The 21002-nt window shown below is 38.1% G+C and overlaps 1 protein-coding gene across 1 annotated transcript in view; it reads left to right on the top strand.

Moving 5' to 3' along the window:
- The first annotated feature begins 219 nt into the window (after positions 1 to 219).
- lrrk2 (leucine-rich repeat kinase 2) overlaps positions 220 to 21002 on the top strand; it is a 160452-nt gene continuing 139669 nt past the window's right edge. The window contains exons 1-9 of the mRNA XM_043713611.2: positions 220 to 1206; positions 1309 to 1394; positions 4657 to 4766; positions 13137 to 13225; positions 14931 to 15065; positions 16752 to 16886; positions 17233 to 17364; positions 17481 to 17600; positions 18502 to 18611. Of these exons, the coding sequence (XP_043569546.1) occupies positions 1071 to 1206; positions 1309 to 1394; positions 4657 to 4766; positions 13137 to 13225; positions 14931 to 15065; positions 16752 to 16886; positions 17233 to 17364; positions 17481 to 17600; positions 18502 to 18611 (1053 nt within the window). The 5' untranslated portion in view covers positions 220 to 1070. The remainder of the gene's footprint in view (positions 1207 to 1308; positions 1395 to 4656; positions 4767 to 13136; positions 13226 to 14930; positions 15066 to 16751; positions 16887 to 17232; positions 17365 to 17480; positions 17601 to 18501; positions 18612 to 21002) is intronic.

Below are 21002 nucleotides of genomic sequence, written 5' to 3'. Positions count from 1 at the left end.
CATCTTACCTAATTTAGTTACTTTATCAGAGAATTCATAACTTTATTTCACCTCTTTAGAAATAAACCATTTGGACAGATAAATTATTAAAGAAAGTAAATTGCATTTGTATAATACCTTAGATTCAAGACCTTAGATTTTCACAAAGTACTTCATGGTCAACAAAGCACTTTTTTAAAGTAAAGTCACAAAGATAGACGACATGTTTTGGTAATTTTTTGCAAGGTAATGTTATTAGACGTGTCAGAGCTGAGCAGGCCATGTGGCAGAACTCCCCGTTTTTGAAATAAGACCGTGGGATCTTTTAGATCGAACTGAGACGTCTCATAAAGTTTCATTGTGGCAAGATTACAGCTCTGGAATTTTAGTCTCAGTCTGGATTATCTACTCAAAATCAAGTCGTGTGCATTTCAGAAGCTTTATCAAAAATGTTTTGTTTGAATACATTTCGTGGAAGCGGAAACCCTGCAGAGTGACTATTGAGTTTTAAGCGTGACGGGTTCCATTCTGTGCCAGGCTGACAGAAATTAGGTTATATAAGTACTTGTCGTCAAATAGTTGCTTTAGGGATAAACGTGGGTCGACAAAGTGAAATACATGATAACTATAGGTTTGCGGGCTGTATGGCAAATTGCCAAATGTGCTTCGGGACTGCGCCAAGGGAGTGTCTGCAGTTTTTGACGGTCCGGCCTCGAGGTCGGCTTTGAACTTTTCAACAACACTAACACCGACTTAGTCTTTAGGAACAAGTGAGGTTGAACTTTCGTTGTAAAAGAAAATCAGAGAAGGGCGTACTCAAGATTACTGACAGCCGCCGAGGAACAGCAAAGGGCGGGTGATTAAGTAAAGTTCCTTTCGGAAAGTCCCCACAGACTGAAACTTCCGTAACTCACATTTCTGATTTTCACTTTGAGCAGCTACTTTTGCAGAAAACCCGAGCAGTCATACAGTGACCAGTGCTAACGGAAGTAAGGGACTGGTTAAAGCCTGGCCATTCTCACGATCCAACCAGATGGTTTTGTCTACGATTAAACATGAAAAGCGGTTAAAATTAGAACTGTCGACTAACCATGGCGGACTCGGAACAACAGGAGGAAAACGTGAAAAAACTAATTGTTCGTCTCCAAAACGTCGAGCAAGGAAGTGAAGTCAAAACTCTGCTTCAGATTTTAGACGATTTGATTCTCCTTACTACTGTTCGAAATGGTAAGTAATGGTCTAAGAAATGATGTGTTTTAAAAATCCGTTATCGGAAGACAGAACGGACTCATTTTGATGCACAGTGCTGATTGTTTACATCTTAAACAGCTTCGATTTTATTCGGGAATAAGAACATCCACATGCCATTGTTGGTGGTTCTGGAATCGTTCACCGAAATTGCCAGTATCCAACAGGTAGGCTCTTTATTTACGTCTGGTGATATGACTGGGGTGAGTGGTGCAGATGAATAGTTTTATTTTCGTCTTGACTTGTTCACCATCCAAGATCAGTGTAGGGGTGTTTGTTTTTACAGTCTAAGTGAAGCAAAAGCTTCAAGAAAACGATTGGCACGCGTTGATTTCCAGAACTTGAATGATCTGAGTCACGTTGGCATGTCACATATGCGTGCCGTTGGGACCAAATTGACGCACGCCTCCCCTTCACTCGCCAACTTATTTAAACGTTGCTTGCCAAATTTTTTCTCTGAACATCATGTGTCCCTCAGTAGAAATTTGTTCTCACTAAAATAGTCTGGACTCGACGTACATCATAAGTATGTATGTCACTCATTCCTTCAGTGAGACGAGATCTAAGAGTACTTAAATAGACTTGTAAGCTGTAAAGGCAGGTACCCTATATCTGACAACACTTGAACAGCACCACGGTGACCTTTTGCAGGCCTCTGCATATGCCACAACACAGACAGCAATGGTAGTTGGCCTACCCATTGTAAACCCAGTTGGGCCAGTCCGGGGGCTGTTTGAGACTGTTCATTTGACAGGAACACAATAAAAGTGCAATAAGCTGTCACGGTTTATTGTTTTTTAAGAAAGCTGGAAGGTTGAGAAACAATCATTTGAGGCTCTCTCTAACTTTATCTTCAACCTCTAGCCTTGCATGGGAAAAGCACTAGAGAAGATTTCATGAAAGACTTATTTTGGGTCAGGAACCACATATGGTCTAAACCACACATTGATTCCTTTTCTGAAAGGAATTAGTAACCTATCTGGGTTTTTATTACCAATCTAATAATATTACTATCATGTTTGTCTGCAAATACCAGTAGAAATGAAGTTCAGATTGTTCCTACATAGTATAGAACTTGAATACTGCTGAAACAAAGTAAAAGCTGCTGAGCTTTTTGAGCCTGAAGACAGCAAGATAAGAACACTTCATTTCAAAATGAATGACAACTTATATTGCATATGAAAGAGTTGTTTCTGGCAGGCACATCAACTGATTGATCGAGGTATCAGGACCACACTTATGAATTTCAAAACAAAGGGCAATGTTTGGGCATCTGTTTCCTGCATATGTGAACCACATTTCAAGACTGACTATTTTAAAATTAGTTGTTCGTATAATTCTTAGTGTGCTCAAGGTTGGACAGGATTTGCTGAACAATCACTGGACCACATTTCTGCATTAGGCATTATCTTATGATTTCTGCAAGCATGGGCTGGTTGAATATGGTCAGTACACTGTCTGTTGCAAGAGCCCCAAGGGAGGTGCTGAAATTTCTGTTAGGATTTCTACAGTATCATGCACCATAAGATTGGTCCATTCAGGAATCTTGTATATAGACCCTAAACCATTTGCTCATTTTCAAGTTTTCTGTCAAAGTAGGATGCATCAAACTAGCCAGTGGAATGATGGCTACTCTATCAGATCATTGCTCACTGTGTATTGCACAGACTTGAGAGTGGTCCCAAGGCTGTCACTTAGAGATATGAAATATGATAGTCTAACTTAAAGTTCCTGAGAAGGGTAATGAATCTGAAATATTTGAGCACCATTTCACCTGCTGCTATGCATTACAACTATGATGGTGTTTTGAACAGAATGCTATGATCAAGCCAAAAAGACACAAATAAATAATATAGTGTGTAGACTTTGGTACCCTTATGATATAAGGTAAGTAAATTGTACACCCCAACATCTATCAGATTTTATCAAGCGGGATCTGAATGTAACACATTATCTGAAAGGTGTAAAAGTAAAGTCTCTATTGTTTTATCAGACCATAGGAGTGGAGTATTTCAGGGGTCAGTGCTGGATGCATTGCTGTTTGTTATCTTTATCAATGATTTGGATGAGAATGTACAAGGCATGATTAGTAAGTTTGCAGATAATACTAAATGGGCTGTATTGTGAACAGTGAGGGAGGTGATCAGAAATTGCCGCAGGATCTTGATCAGCTGGGGAAGTGGGCTGAAAAATAGAAAATGGAGTTTAATATAGATGAATGTGAGGTCCTTCATTTTGGAAAGTCAAATCAAGGTGGGGCTTTCATGGTGAATGGTAGGGCCTGAAGGAGTGTATAGAAACAGAGGGATCTTGGAGCTGAGGTGCATGATTCACTGAAAGTGGAGTCATAGATAGACAGGACAGTGAAGAAGGCTTTTGGCACACTGACCTTCATCGGTCAGGGCATTGAGTGTAGAAGTTGGGAAGCTGTGTTGCAGTTGTACAGGATGTTGGTGAGGTCACACTTGGAGTATTGTGTTCAGATTTGGTCACCTTGCTATCAGAAAGATGTTATTAAACTGGAAAGAGTGCAGAAGAAATTTACAATAATGTTGCCAGGACTCAAGGATCTGAGTTATAGGGAGAGGTTGATCAAGCTAGGACCTTTTTCTTTAGAATATAGGAGACTGAGGGGGAATCTTATAGGAGTGCGTAAGATCATGAGAGACATGGGTAGGGTGAATACGCTCTGTCTTTTTCTAAGGGTTGGGAAATCAAGGACTAGAGGGCATCAGTTTAAAGTTAGAGGGGAAAGAATAAAAGGGAACCTGAGGGGCACCTTTTTTTATACAGAGGGTGGTATGCATATAGAATGAGCTGCCAGCAGAAGTTGTTGAGGTGGGTATATTAACAACATTTAAAAGGCAGTTCCCTGAAGCTGTCAACTGTTCAAAGTCTACAATTTAAATAGAAAATCAAATTTTAGGAAGGAATAGTATCTAATACAAATTACTGCAACATTTAAATGAAATGAGTTCAAGCTAATACCTGTCATTAGCAAGATTAAAGCAGAGCAGGCATTTTTAAAAAAATATTTTCATATGACTTGTATTTAAACCACCTTGATGTATTTTTCAATGATTAATTTTAAAACGTAACTCATGCAATTTTGTTAGAGGCTGTCCTGATAAAGATTTTAGCTCTGCTTTCAATTGAGTTGTTAAAAGAAGTGTTCTCATGGATATTTCAATGTCTCGGATTTTTAACTTTCCCATAGTCTAATTTTGCATTTTACAAAAACTCTAAGAAGTTTGTTATGATTTTTTCCATTTTTCAAAAAAAAAAGTTGAATTATTTTTTACTTTAATTATAATACAAAGCAAGTTTCAACTTTCTTTGCAAATAAAGGGCAAAAGAAACAAGAACACTGTTTATATTCTTCCAAGTAATGTGATTCATTGGATGTACTTTTTCCTTTCCTTCAATTAGGCAGGTTGGTCTTTATTATGTAAACTGATGGAACTCTGTCCAAGCATTATTAACAAATTGACAACACCTCAAGATATGGGAAAGGACTGGGATGTTCTTGGAGTGCATCAGTAAGTATGTTCTTTGTTCACTTGATAGGATGAAATGATATGAACGCAATTAGACTAATTTTATTTTCAAAAATAATTTGGACTCAACAAAATTGCAGTCTGCACCACCATTCAAGAGATCATAGCTAATCAAACTCAACTCCATCATCTCATATTATCCCCACCTCCATTAATTCCATTCATCCTGAGAAATCTATTGAGCTCTGTGTTAAGTGTACTGAATGACTGAGCATCCAAGGCTCTCTGACAGAGTGCAACTCAAAGTTCACAACCATTTGTGGGATGAAACATTTACTCATCTCAGTCATAATAAATGCCATGTTCAAGATTCAACAGTGAGGAAAAACATCCCCTCAATGTAAAACCCTTCAAGAGCTTTGTATGTTTACAGTAGATCACCTCACATTTTCGTAAACTTGACAGATTCCCCAATGTTTTCACACATGACAATCTCCACATTCAAGAAACCTATGCAGTGAACCTTTGTTGTTTTCCCTCCCAGGAAATATATTCTTCCTTAGGTGAGGAAACTAAAACTTCACGCAGTATGTCAGGTGTGGCCTCACCAGTCCCCTTTATAATTGTGGTAAATCTTTATGCCTATACTCTATTTGAAGTTGGATTTAAATGCTATTTGCTTCCTTAATTACTCCATATTAATTTTCTGTGGTTCATATGCAAGAACATTCACGTTCCTTTGAATGAATCATAGAATCATGCATTAACTATGACACAGAAGGAAGCTATTTGGTCTGTTGAGCATGCATTGACTTTTTGCAATACCAATTCATATAGTCTTACTCCCTTACTTTCCCCTAGTAACTGTACTTTTATTTTTGGGTGCTTATCCAATTCCCTTTTGAAAAACACAATTGAATCTGCATTTACCGCCATCTCAGGAGGTGCATTCTAGATCTTAACCATTCAGTTTGAAACAAAATGTTTTTCCCATGTTGTCTATAGTTGATTGACCAATCGTAATGTGTGTCCTTTAGTTTTTAACTGCTCCATCAATAGGACTGGTTTCTCACTATCTACGCTATTGAGGCCCTTATGATTTCACTTATTTGATCTCTCAAAGTTTAAATTGAATGCTGATCTCACTGTCTGAGCAACTTCTCTCTGCAATTGTAACATTATATTATTTGCTCTGCTCCAGTACACCCATCCACCATGTATGTTATGGTCTGCTTGATTATGAAAAACAAATTTAGATACCTGTGACAATAATAATAAATAAAATCAAATGTTTTAACCTTCTCCAAGGGGATTAATCACTTATCCAATTTACCCTTGTTCCTGAACCTCCTCATCCTTGGTCCAATTATGATATGTCTTTTAGAGATGACAGACCAGTTTGGATTTGCCTTGACTAAGGAGTACAAAATAACCTTCAGGAAATGATAGGAGACAGAGGATCAAGCATGAAGGAGCATCTGGAGGAAATCCTTATTAGTCAGGAAATAATATTGGGAAAATTGATGGGATTAAATAATAAGTAGTTTGGGGCCAGAGCTGAGCGGGAGCAAACAGAGAGCAGTCTGAGAAGTTAAGAGATTATAAAGACTTACCTCATGGATTTGGGGCCTGCACTTTGGGACTGGAGCTGAGCAGGAGCAAACAGAGAGCCGTCTGGGAATGTAATGTTTCTGATTCTGAGGGGCAACTGAAAAGTAACATCACAGGAAGACTGTGATTTAATTGGCTAATAAGAGGTCTGCTAAATTTGAATCTGTTAAATTGAATCATGTTAATTTATTGGTTACAACTTGTATAAGCAGAGATACAAATACAGTTTAAAAAAAAACAAATTCCAAATGTAATTAAATAAAATAAGGATGGAGAATTGGGTGATGTGTTGTTTCTGCATGATGTGGAAGCTGGTGGACCCTATTGTGGTTCCCAGTGACCATGTCTGCAGTAAATATTGGTTGCTGGAAGAACTCTGGCTCAGAATCAATGAGCTGGAGGCTGAGATTGAAAGATTGCAACACATCAGGGAGGGGGAGAGTAACCTGCATGTTGTGTTTCAGGAGACAGTCACACCTTTAGATTAACTAACTATAATTTGGCCAGTGGTCAAGGACAGGAGAGTGTGGCTGTGAGTGAGGCACGTAGACGGATCCAGGAGGGAGAGTTGCAGAAGCCTCAGCCCCTGTCCTTGTCCAACAGGTTCAAGTGTTTCGCTCCCTAAGTGGACAGGAACTGCAGGGAGGATGAGCTCACTAACCACAGCACCATGGTGCAGGGAGCAATTCAAGTATGGGGAGAGAAGCGAAGAGTATAGACATAAAGATTTCCCACAGTTAAAAAGGAGACTGGTGAGGCCACACCTGAAATCTTGTGTGAAGTTTGGGATATATTGTGTGAAGTGTGAAGGAAGGATATATTTCCCTGGAGGGAGAACAACAAAGGTTTACTGCATGTTTCTTGAATTGTTGTAATTGGGGATAGTATAGTTAGAGGTATAGACACTGTTCTCTGTGACCAGGATCGAGAGTCCCAGTTGCCTGCCTCGTGTTCTGGTTCAGGATATCTCATCGAGACTGCAGAGGAACCTGGAGTGGGAGGGTAAAGATTCAGTGGTTGTGGTCCATGTAGGCCTCAATGACATAGATAAAACTAAGGGAGTATGAACAGCTAGGAGCTGACTTACAAAGCAGAATCAAAAAGGTGATAATCTCTCAATTACTACCTGAGCCACAATCTAATTGGCACAGGGTCAACAAAATTAAGCAGGTAAATGCATAGCTGAAAGATTGGTTTGGGAGAAATGGGTTTGAATTCATGGGACATTGGCACCAGTACTGGGGAAGAAGGGACCTGTTCCAATGGGATGATCTTCATCTGAACTGTGCTGGGACCAGAATCCTAGCGAAACATATAACTCGGGCAGTAGACAGGACTTTAAACTAAATGGGGGGGAAGAGTTCAGTTAAAGAGGAATTTAGAAAACCTGAATTAAAGAAGGAAGTAAGAGTGCAGAGCTCAGAAGAGGTTATTAAAATCTCCAGCACAGACACAAATAGGACAGTGTATGGAAAGGGTTAACAATCAAACTTCAAGCACTCTGGACAAACGAATACCAGTGAGAAGAAAGACAGTTAATCCAGGAAAGTGTTATATGTGAATGCATGTGATATAAGGAAAAAGGTAAGTTAACTTGTGGCACACATCGAAATTGGCAGGTATGATGCGGTGGGCATCACAGATGTGGTTGCAAGGGGTTTGGACTTGGGAGCTGAATATTCGAGGATGGCAGGTGGCCAGAGGGGGGGTGGGGTTGCCTTATTAGTAAGAAATTAAATTAAATCAATGGTAAGAAACAAAAGAGGGTCAGACGGTGTAGAATCTGTGTGAGTAGAATTGAGGAACCGCAATGGTTAAAAAAAAATCTGAGTTGGAGTTATACACAAATCGTAGTCAGGAGCTGGGGTGCAAGATACACCAGGAGACAGAAGAGATGTGTAGGAAAGGTGATCATGGGGGAATTTCAATATGCATGTGGACTGGGAAAATAAGGTTGGTAGTGGATTGCAAGAAAAATAATTTGTGGACTGTCTACGAGATGGCCTTTTGGGACAGCTTGTGGTGGAGCCCACTAGGGAACAGGCAATTCTGGATTTAATGTTGTGCAATGAGGCAGACTTGATAAGGGAACTTCAGGTGAAGGAACACTTAGGAGGCAGTGATCATCATAAGATTGAATTTACTCTGCAATTTGAAAGGGAGAAGATAGAATCAGAGGGAACAGTATTACAGTTGAATAAAGGCAACTATAGAGGTATGAGGGTGGAGATGGGTAGAATTGACTGGGAGAGGCACCCAGCAGGAAAGACAATGGCAGGAGTTTCTGGGAGTAATTCAGAAGGTACAGCAGAGATTCTTCCCAAAGACAAAGAAGCAGGGAGGATGAGGAAACCATGGCTGACTAGGGAAGTCAGGGATACTATAAAAGCAAAAGAGAAAGTATATAATGTGGCAAAGGGCAGAGGGAAACCAGAGGATGGGAAGTTTACAAAGATCAACAGAGGACAACAAAAAAGAAATATGGAAGGTGAAGATTAAATATGAGGGTAAGTAATACGAAAGAATACTGTAAGAGTTTCTTTAGATATATAAAGGACAAAGAGAGGCAGAAGTGGACATTGGGCCATTGGAAAATGATGCTGGAGAAATTGTAGTGGGGAACAAGGAAATGGCTGAGAAACTGAATAATTGCTTTGCATCAGTCTTCATGGTGGAAGACACAAGTAATATCAAGAAAATTCAAGAGAGCGAGGTGCAGAGCTGACTATGGTGGCCATCACCAAGAAGAAGATACTAGAAAACCTGAATGGCCTGAAGGTGGATAAATCAGTTGGTCCAGATAGACTACACCCCAGAGTTCTAAAGGAGATACCTGAGGGATAGTGGAGGCATTAGTGGTGATCCTTCAGGAATTGTTAGAATCTGGAAGGGTCCCAGAAGACTGGAAAAACACTAATGTGACACCCCTATTTAAAAATGGAATAAGGCAAAAAATGGAAAACTACAGACTGATTAGCCTAACCTCTGATAAGATTCTAAATCCATTCTGAAGGACGAGATTTCTGAATACTTGTAAACATATGGTAAAATAGGGCAAAATTAGTATGGTTTCATCAAGGGGAGGCCATTCCTGACAAATCTGCTCGAAGTAAAGAGCAAATTAAACGAAAGAGAGCCAATGGAAGTTATCTACCTGGACTTCAGGAAGGCCTTTGACAGGGTTCCCCGCACAGGGTACTGCTGAGTAAGAGAAGGGCCCATGGTATAGATAGAAGCTCTGCTATCTGGCAAGAAGCAGAGAATGGGATAGAAGAGTCCTTTTCGGGAGCTGTTGACATGGTGTTCTGCAAGGCTCAGTGTTGTATGAACTTTTCACTTTATACATTAATGATCTAGATGAAGGAACTGAGGGCATTCTGTCTAAGTTTGCAGACATTACAAGGATAGGTAGAGGGACAGGAAGCATTGACGGAGGAGAAAGCTGCAGAAGAATTTGTACAGGTTAGAAGAGGGGCCAAAGAAGTGGCAGACGGAGTACATTGTGGGAAAGCGTGAGATCACGCATTTTGGTCAAAAGAATAGAAGCATGGACTATTTTCTAAATGTGGAGAAAATTCAGAAATCTGAAATGCAAAGACACTTCGGAGTTCTCAACCACGATTTCTCTCAAAGTAAACTTGGAGGTTGAGTCAGTAGTTAGGAAGGCATATGCAATGATGGCATTTATTTTGAAACGACTTGAATATAAAAGCAGGAATGTACTTCTGAGGCTGTATAAGGGTCTGGATTAGAGTGGTGCTGGAAAAGCACAGCAGTTCATGCAGCATCTGAGGAGCAGGAAAATCAATGTTTCGGGCAAAAGCCCTTCATCAGGAATAGAGGCAGGGTGCCTGCAGAGTGGAGAGATAATCTCTCCACCCTGCAGGCACTCTGCCTCTATTCCTAATGAATGGCTTTTGCCCGAAACGTCGATTTTTCCTGCTCCTCGGATACTGCCTGAACTGCTGTGCTTTTCCAGCACCGCTGTAATCTTGAATCTGGTTTCCATATCTGCAGTACTTGTTTTTACCTAAGTCAATGTCCTGTTGCAACCTACAATAGCCCTCCACAATATCCACCACTCCACCAACCTTCGTTTCAATGGCAAACGTATTACTCATCCTTCCACTTCCTCATCCATGTCATTTATAAAAATCACAAAGAGCAGAGGTTCCAGAACAGATTACTGCACAACAACACTGGTCACTGAGCTCCAGGCTGAATACTTTCTATCTATTGCCAACCTCTGTCTTCTATGGGCCAAACAATTCTGTATCCAGACAACCAAATTTCCCTGTATCCCATGCCTCTTTACTTTTTTAATCAGCCTACAATAGGGAACCTAATCAAATGCTTGCTAAAATCCATGTACACCACATCCACTGCTCCATTTTCATCAATGTGTTTTGTCACATCCTCAAAGAATTCAATAAGGTGTGTGAGGCCTGATCTGCCCCTCACAAAGCAATGCTGACCACCTCTAATCAAGTTTTCCAAGTAATCATAAGTCCTGTCTCTCAGAATCCTCTCCAATAATTTGCCTATCACAGACTGACAGTCCTGTAATTCCCAAGATTATCCCTATTCCCTTTTTTGAACAAAACAATAACATTTGTTCCCATATTCCTCAGCCAGATTCCTCTATTTATTAAGATTAGGCTCCTTTGTCCCTTTTTAAACACTATTTCAATGTGCATATTTAGGCATCAATCTCTTGATTTCTGCACCATCATGAGAATTATATCCTGTATTTTGTTTTGCCTCTTCTCATTCCTCCCACCAAAACATAACACTTCTCGGTTGCCTGTATTAAAATTTATCACCACGTGTCTGCTCATTTCAGGAAGGTCTGCATTCTTGATGTTTATCATTATGCTTGTCGCAGTTTGCAACGCTTCCAAGTTTAATTTCATCTGAAAATTTGGAAATTGTGGGCTACACACCCAAATCTGTGTCACTATATGTGTGAATATACGGCGATAGTCCTTGTATTGATTCCTATGGAATGCCATTTTATGGCTTTCTGCAGTCCAGAAACAACTGCTACCATTACAGTCTGTTTCCTGTTGCTAAGCCAACCTTGTATCCCTGCTGCCACTGTCCCTTTACTTCCATGCTCATGTTTCTAAGTCTCTTCTACTTTCAAATTTAATACTTGTTTATTTTTCCTGATAGTCGGCAACTTCACATTATATTTCATCTGCAAGATTTTTGCCAACTTGCGCAAGCTTGTCTTTACCATTCTGCAACTTAATTCTATCTGGCAAAACCTTATGTTGTTTACATTGCTACAGTATGACTGGCCCATTCTTTAGGGCTGCATCAAAAGTCTGTATTGTTGACAAACTTTGAGATATTATACTCTGTGAACTCATCAAAGTCTTTACATGGATTGTAAATAGATGAAGCCAAAGATCTAATCCTTGTGACACTGTGCTTGTAGGGGTCTGCCAACCCGCAAAAATGTGGTTTATTCTTGCTGTCTGTTCTCTAACGAATAAACAATCACCAGGTTGTTGATCATCAAGTGGTGGATTTATTACCACTTGGTCCTATTTTTTCTTCCTAATTATTGTTGCTTTTTATATTCCACATGATGATAGATACAAGCATTTGCTTTAATGTTCCTGCTGTTTCCTCCTTCCCATTAAATTTTACCTGTCTCTATCTCCAGTGGGTCTACAGTGACCTTCCTCAATCTCTTCCTTTTTATACACCTTGAGAAGTGTTTACAATATGCTTTCATGCTTCTTGATAATTTACTGTTTTTATTGTCTTTTTTCAATTCTTCTTGATTTAACTAACTTTCCCCCTTTGCGTAAATATGTAATGAATAGCTTTCAGTTCTTTTATGCATGTGCATGCAGATACTTATTTCCATTCATTGCTTTCACCAGTTTTTATAAAAAGCACTTAATGCTCTTTAATTTCTTTCAATCATAGTTGCTACTTAGTGCTGTAGATTGAGCTGATTACATCTTCTTGTCTTTGTGCGTTTACATGCTCATGATTACCATTACTATTTGCTTAAGAATGTTTCACATTATGTATTATTCTTTCCCAATACATTTCTTCCCTGCATTCCTGAATATGCTGACTTTGATGGGATGAAGTGCAAAGTTCTCTTGTGGGCCTCCAATATGATGATTAATCTCGTATGAACTTGGGTGATGAATGTCATTATGCTATTCTTTTGAAGAGCAAGTCACAACCAAGTTTGTTTCAGTCAGTAAATTTGAATGGAATAAAAACAATTCCCACTTCAAAACTGATCAAATTATCATCGAGGAAGTGATGTAACCAACCATCTTGGTCCACCTTAAGACTGTTCTGAAGAAGAGTCATATTAGACATGAAACATGCACTCTGTTCCTCTCCCCACAGATGCTGCCAGACCTGCTGAGCTTCTTTAGAACCTTTTTGTTTTTATTTCAAATCTCCAGCATTTGCATTGCTTTGCTTCTATTTCTTGAAGTTTGATCAGATTTTTAGCAGCAGCTTCTGGAATTGGCATCCTGACTTTTGTATCTTCCCACCATAGTGGATGTTGAAATTTGTAGTGCTAAACTTATTTGACTGAGGTCAATTACCTGAACAAGACATTCGTGGTTTTAATTTGGCTAACTATTGTATCATGTCTGTCAGGGCTATTTTTCTATCAGGACAGGAGGGACTTTGATGACAGTTGCAATTTAAGAACAAATTACCAGTAATATCAGAAACCATTTTATGTTTAAATAAAAATTTTAAAATGATATTTCCTGCAATGTTTGACCATTTTTCTTCCTCTTCATATTTTAGACAGATCCTGAAATTGTTGTTGATTTACAAATGTCATCCCACCATATTGCTGCTGGGCCTTAAGGTGTTAACAATCCTAGTTCAATCAGGTACAGTAGTTCTAGTTAATTTTTGAAAACATTTTCTAACCGAGATAGAATCCATACATGAAAAAATAATGTAATAGGAGCCTTTAGTGCATTATCTGATTTTATACCAATGTACTTCTCATATAATTGGGATAGCAATTGTTGTAGGAAAATATAGTGAAAATTCTACGTAGCTATCAGGCAGGCACACTGGTATGATTTGTAGATTTTGATTTGTCTGAGAGTTAGATTAATAATTTAAATGGTGTGCAGATTTGTTCTTGAGTTGGGTGTTTGATATCTGTACTTATACTTTAGAGTGAGCAATGAATCTATCAGTCATTTTAAGAAGTCAGAATCTGTTTTTGTCTGACACAATGTACTGGTCAAAGCACAAGTGTTTTCTGCCAAATCTATGTAATTACCAGATGACATCTTTTTTTAAGAGCAAATACGATATCTGATGAGTTCATTTCTAATTAGCAAATCTTAAGGCAATTCATGAGAACAGAAGTAAGCAGGGCAGTCCTTGAAACTATGCTGCCATTCAACTAGATCAAGGGTGATCTAAATCTCAATTTACTTATCTGCCTTTGACCATACTAACTGAAATAGCCAGAATTATTAGCTAAGCTTGAAAATTTTAAATTGGTTTACTATATAAATTTTAAACATTTTGAAGTTATGTAAACAATGTTTGTTGGTCGTGCTAAGTAAGAATGCGAGATCAACGTTTTTAACATAATTGATCAGAAAAATTGAACGAAGCAAAAATCAAAGTAGGTGAAGTTCTGAGCAGTCACAAACCTGACTTGTAAACCTATTGAGCCATGATTGCTGGATTCTTAGCAACTTCAGATCCACAAATTAGCAACTTGTGATTGTGTCCCCATTATTAATCTTTCATTGTCCTTCAAGTATATGAGCATGTTGTAATTCCCACCAGCTCAGAATTAGACCAAATAAAACGTACTGCCTTCCTTGTGTTTGTTTTTAAAAATGCATCATTATATATAGAACAATACAAAGTGTCATTTGTGAAATTCAGAAGACTGTTAAACTAGTTATTCATTATGTTCTGTCCTGTTAAATTAGATGTCTATTGTCTGTACTGCATTTTTTTTAAGAATTATGTTACAAAGGCCTCTGTTTTCAATCATGTAGTTTTGATCTTTTATTATCATTTGCCTTGATAAAAATGAGAAAATATTTTCCCTGCAATATTGAGTTAAAAGTGAGTTTAAAATGTAGTGTATGTGAATTCGATTACCACGAGCTACTTTACCTTTCTTTTTAATAATAGCTTATAGTGGCATATGTGGACATTGGGGGAAAAAACAGCTCATTATTTGCTTCAGCAATATAACGTTGTATACTAAGTTTTTGTGGAGGTAAAATCTGAAAAAACAGATTATGCTGTTTGATCAGCAGGTTAGCTTGGACCTTGTTAGATGAAGACAAATGTATTTGTGTGGACTTTCATAGTTCATTAATACATGTAGAATTTGTGAGTGTTTTTTTCTAAAGAAAGCCATGCTTTGCACCGTTTGTTTACTTCACAATGAATCCTTTATGCATCATTCATTTTAGTCAGTAGCTAAAAAGGAAAATGAATATTTAATTTTTGTAACTGTTTTGTATTTTATTTCTTACATTGGTGCAGTGTTGGCAATTAAGTTCTGTGTGATATCTTTTAAGAAAATTATGCTTTTGAATCATATTGCAGATGAAATTTCATTACTGCTTCGAGATGATGAAATGGATGTATTTTCTTTGGTTCTTGATGGAATGAAGAGACTTGCTGACCATTGTGGAATTCAGATATATGGGTGTCAAGTATTGAGTGCACTTTTAGGAAAAGGTAATTCTGTAGAATTTGTGCTCCAGAGCTCCTTGAAATATCAGGTTTTTTGAGGAGAGTTGTATCGAAAAGGTTGTAATTCTTATATTGTGGTTACTTTTCGAGAGATGTGTGAGTTGAACAATTTTACATCTCCTTAGAAACGACTTTACATTTTATGTAGTATCTGAAAGCAATTTACAAAAAGAAACATGCTGGTAAAGTAAGTTTTCTTGCATGCAGGTAAGATTTTGCAAACCTTTTGCTTTTTATATATTTTTGAAACAAACAATATATACAAGAATATCCCAACAAAGCTGATTTACAGATATTGCATAAGTCTGCAATTTACCTGCAAGCAAGTTTGGAGAAGATTTGTAGCTCAGGTTGAGGCTCTGGATGTAGGTTTGCTCGCTGAGCTGGAAGGTTCATTTCATCACCATACTAGGTAACATCATCAGTGAGTCTCCGGATGAAGCACTGGTAGCATGGCTCGCCTTCTATTAATGTTTTAGGTTTCCTTGGGTTGGTGATGTCATTTCTTGTGGTGACGCCATTTCTTGTTTTTTTTTAGGGGGTGGTAAATGAGATCTTGCTTGCTTGTTGCAAAAGACTAATGTCATTTACAAATTACCTTGCAAGAACTGTAATAAACACTACAATGGACAAACAGACAGAAAACTAGCCACCAGAATACATGAACATCAACTAGCCACAAAAAGACATAACCCACTCTCATTAGTAGCCTTGCATACAGATGAGGAGGGACACCACTTTGACTGGAACAACACATCCATCCTCGGACAAGTTAAACAGAGACACATACAAGAATTCCTAGAAGCTTGGCATTTCAACCTGAAATCTATCAACAAACACATTGTCTTAGATCCCATTTACCACCCATAAGAAAAAGAACAGGAAATGACATCACCACAGGAAATTACATCACCAAACCAACAAAACCTAAACACATAAATAGAAAGTGGGCCATGCCACCAATGTTTCATCCAGAGGCTCATTGATGATGTTACCTCGTATGGTGACAAAACAACTGAAAACAAACTTTCCAGCTCAGTGAGCAAACCTGCATCTATTTACCTGCAAATTTGCTCTTCAGCCTCTTTTCCCATATACAGATATTAATTATCTGTAATCTGCACCCTGCAACATAATTGCTCCTCTTCTATACCGTAATTCTGAGCAAATTGTTTCTGTTTTTGAACCCTCAACCCTTTTTGGTGCTGTAGTAGTATCTTTGACTAATACTGCCATGCCCTCCCAATTTTAGTTCTTTTGCTGTCTTTTCTGCATACAACGTAGCTAGGAATATTAAGTGCTCACTCTTCCCCTTGTTTGAATCAAGGTTCTGCTATTGCCACAAAATCATAACATCACGTGCCTACTCGTCTTTGTAGTTTACCATCCTCAGTATTCCTTCACATGCATTCCAGGCCCATTTTTAATCAAGCTCAGATCTCATCCTTGACCAACTCATTCTGAACTATTTATTTTCATATTGTTTGTCTCTCCAATTTCTGTGTGCATTGTTTCTTTAATGGTGCCTCACATTGCAGCATCATTTAACCACCTTGTGAAGATATTGATCCCAACTGTGTTGAAGTACAGCCATTCACCTTTTACAGTTCTTGGGTTTTTGTTCTGTATTTATCTTTGATGCTTATTCGTAATGTTTGACTATGATTTCAGTTCCAGATGAGCAGATGATTGAATTTGTAGAAGAGAAAGATCACTGGGTAATTTTAGAAGCCATAACAAAATTCAGTGAACATGAAGATTTGGTACTGCATGGTTTGAGAGCTCTGCTTCCTTTGGCTAGTCCACGTAAGTTGAGTTGCTTAGCAAAATGTTCAGAACCATGTACCAAGTTGTATGTAAAGTGATCTTTTAAGTTGTAATTACATAAGAGTAAACAATATTCCTGCTTTACATTTGTAAAGCAAGCTTATTTGAGCTGCCATGAGATTATTATTTCAAAACTAATGTCTAACAGTTGTAAAATGAGAAAACATGGGCTAGTCTTTATAGAACTGGCTGTGAAATGTGATATTTGAGACCATTTGACAAATCGATGGCTAGTTACTTTAAGATGCATGTTGAAATATTTGCATGAGGGAAGTGAAAATTGATCTTGCTACATGCAAAATTAATAATAGACTTTTAATTTCAGAAAACAATGTAGAAGTTCTGATGTCAGGAAATGAAAAATGCTACAGTCTAGTAACTGATGCAATGAAGAGATTTCCTGACAATGAGGCAATTCATGAAACTGGCTGCTGTTTACTACAGAGGTTTACTCTTGGTAACCTTAATTCTTTTATCATCATCACATTACAATTTTGCTATACTTATTGAAAAGCATGTTAATGAAGAGAATTTGAGATAATAAATGAATGCAACTGAATTTTTATTTTCCAGATAATTTTTACAATATTTTATTACTGCACGGAGCACCTGAAGTTGTCATTAATGCAGTTCTGAAATATCCACAGAATGGTACTCTGCAGGCTGCTGCTCTCAGCAGTTTGGCACTTTTAAGTAAGCAACATTTCAAATTAAATTAAAAAACTTAAATAGTCATTTGTTAGACTTCACCAAAACTTCAGTCACAGCTCAGGAGGAAAGGTTTCCCACATTCCAAAATGTCTTCAATAAGCTTTTGAAAGCAATTAGTTGCTCACAAGAGTTTAATAAAGAAAGCTGATTTTTGAAACAATCTCGAGAAATCATGAAAAAGCTTTTGTGGAAATTTCCCTTGTTGCTTTCCCCACTGCACTTTCACTCAATTCTCTTTTTTAAAAAAAGCAGTTGATTCATTAGGTGACAGTAGACCATCACTTGATGATTTAGTAGAATGGCTGCATTTGGGACCATGGAAAAGAGGAAGTCTGCTGTCTTGAAACTCTCAGCACGAAATGTTGAGGGTCTAATCAAACAGTGTGATTCAGTTTGCAGGAATGAATTATAAATAAAAAATATGATGCAGAACAACTGTTTCAGAATAAACTAAAATTAAGTAGTCGAATATTGAATCCACTGGATGTATTAAAACAAAACCAGGAAATACATTGTATATTTGGTAGCACTTATAATAAGAAAAGTCAAATTAACACTTTAGATGCAGAATTCAGAATCTGTTGACCTCGAAAAATCAGGCACTTTTTGGTTTTGAAAAACTGATTGACCTGTGGATTCTTGAAATTTTCCATGGTGTATTTTATTTTGTCCCAACATTAAGCATATCTGTTCTTGTCCAGTTGCTACTTCAAATGGATGCTTTGGCACAACATGACACTTTTTTCCTTTTTCACAATGTACTATGCCATTCCTTGTTAGTGTACCACAATTAATAAATTAAATTTCAATTTCTGAGTGCTGCAATCAGAGTGTCCCTTTAGAGCGAGGAAAATTCTAATACCTTCAATGTACCTTTGTGAAGCTGAAACGATATTTGTGAACAAGCATCTTGAAGAAAGAAAAGATGATCTGTGTTGGACAGAGGCTTGTTGTCGAGCTTTGGAAACATTCAAAGGGAATGCAAAGGTCCAGGTGAGGGATATTACTGTTTAGTCTCATGAAATGCTTAACTTTTATATCATTTTTAAAAAAACATTTACTTTAAACTGCTAGGAAATGAACCAATGTCAATATTTTGATTTGCTGAATTTGACTGCGAAATAGACCTGGATTTTTCTGAAGGTTTTAAATTCACTTGAAGCATTGAAAATCTGCTGAAGGAATTTCTCTTATCACTGAAGCAGGGTTAATTTTGTAATTTCATATTGGCTCAGTTTGAAAAATGTTCTTGTACGGTCTGAAAAGTAAGTTGCCATCTTGTTGTTGCTATGAAAAACAATAGGAGGAGCTTGTAGTTATTCAGCTGAGAAGTGCATTAGAAATGAGGTTTTGAGCCTTTTATGATCTTGTAAATATTGAAAAATGAAATTGGAATGTTTAGCAATTAAGCAACAAAACTACAAAGCAAAAGCAAATTTTCCACAGAAACAAACTTGCTTATACATTGAAAAGAATTAAACAAAGAAAACACTTCTACCTTAACGCAATAGTTTACAAATACCTTAATAAGTTTATAATTTTTAATTATCTGCCCCCTAAAATTCCTTTATACATTTTAATAAACCTGAAGGTTCGTTCACTTCCTTAAGGTGTGGAGGAGCTGGTGTTGGACTGAGGTGTACAAAGTTAAAAAATCACGCAACACCAGGTTATAGTCGAACAGATTCATTTGGAAGCACTAGCTCTCAGAGCGCTGCTCCTTCACAACTTCCTGATGAAGGAGCAGCGTTCCGAAAGCTAGTGCTTCTAAATCAACCTGTTGAATTATAACCCAGTGTTGTGATTTTTAACCACTTCCTAAAGGAACAACCCAAAATATGCCATAGTCCTTCTAAATTTCTTTTGATGCTTACCAATCTTTTAGTTATCATTTGAGGTAAGATTCTTTTAATGACTTAGTTGGCTAGAAAGACCATTCATCTTTACGGCTAGTGCTGCTCCTTGTTCAGGTTGTCAGCAGATACCCAACTGTCTTCCCACAGCTTTCCAAGCTAAGTCTGTTTTCTGCTGTAAGGACCAGTACAGACTTCTTCCACCATGTACAAGCTAGAGCAAATCATCCAGCTAATTTTCCCTTTGAAAATATAAAGTCAGATAGAGTCAAACCTGTATTCCATACATTTGATGAGAAATTAGTATTTTCTGTCCTTAAAGTTTAGACCTGAGGTACTCTTGTTTATTTTCTTTGGCTATCCCAGCTCAGTAATCTACAGTGTACACCTAGACGAAAGCTGAAATTTGTCTTCTCCCAATCTGCTTTACTTGCTCTCTTGTTGCTTGTTTGGGATCTGACTCTATTTAGTCAGAATCCATGGAACTTTGTGCAAGAACTTCTTATTTACATAAGAGTCATAGAGATGTATAGCATAGAAACAGACCCTTCGGTCCAACCCGTCCCTGCCGACAAGATATCCCAACCCAATCTAGTCCCATCTGCCATCTCTGGCCCATATCCCTCCAAACCCTTTCTATTCATATACCCATCCAAATGCCATTTAAATGTTGCAATGGTACCAGCCTCCACCACTTCCTCTGGTAGTTCATTCCATACACATACTACCCTCTGTATTAAAAAATTGCCCCTTAGTCCCTTTTATATCTTTCCCCTCTCACCCTAAACCTATGCCCTCCAGTTCTTGACTCCCCAACTCCAGGGATAAGACTTTGTCTATTTATCTTATCCATGCCCCTCACAATTTTATAAACCTCTATAAGGTCACCCCTCAGCCTCCGATGCTCCAGGGAAAACAGCCCCAGCCTGTTCAGCCTCTCCCTATAGCTCAAATCCTCTAACCCTGGAACATCTTTGTAAATTTTTTCTGAACCCTTTCAAGGTTCACAACATCTTTCCGATAGGAAGGAGACCAGAATTGCATGCAATATTCCAACAGTGGCCTAACCAATGTCCTGTACAGCCACAACATGACCTCCCAATTCCTGTATTCAATACTCTGACCAATAAAAGAAAGCATACCAAACACCTTCACTATCCTATCTACCTGTGACTCCACTTTCAAGGAGCTATGAACCGTACTCTAAGGTCTCTTTGTTCAGCAACACTCCCTAGGACCTTACCATTTAAGTGTATTAGTCTTGCTAAGATTTGCTTTCCCAAAATGCAGCACCTCGCATTTATTTGAATTAAACTCCATCTGCCACTTCTCTGCCCATTGGCCCATCTGGTCAAGATCCTGTTGTAATCTGAGGTAACCTTCTTCACTGTCCACTACACCTCCAATTTTGGTGTCATCTGCAAACTGACTAACTGTACCTCTAATGGCTGCATCCAAATCATTTATGTAGGTGACAAAAAGTAGAGGACCCAGCACCAATCCTTGTGGCACTCCGCTGGTCACAGGCTTC

This window comes from Chiloscyllium plagiosum, unplaced genomic scaffold, assembly GCF_037043375.1.
Source record: "Chiloscyllium plagiosum isolate Xiang-an unplaced genomic scaffold, Cpla_swu_hap1 HiC_scaffold_23, whole genome shotgun sequence".
NCBI classification, from domain to species: Eukaryota; Metazoa; Chordata; class Chondrichthyes; order Orectolobiformes; family Hemiscylliidae; genus Chiloscyllium; species Chiloscyllium plagiosum.
The sequence above is the reverse complement of the archived record's forward strand: the minus strand, read 5'-3'. Positions and strand labels throughout refer to the sequence as shown.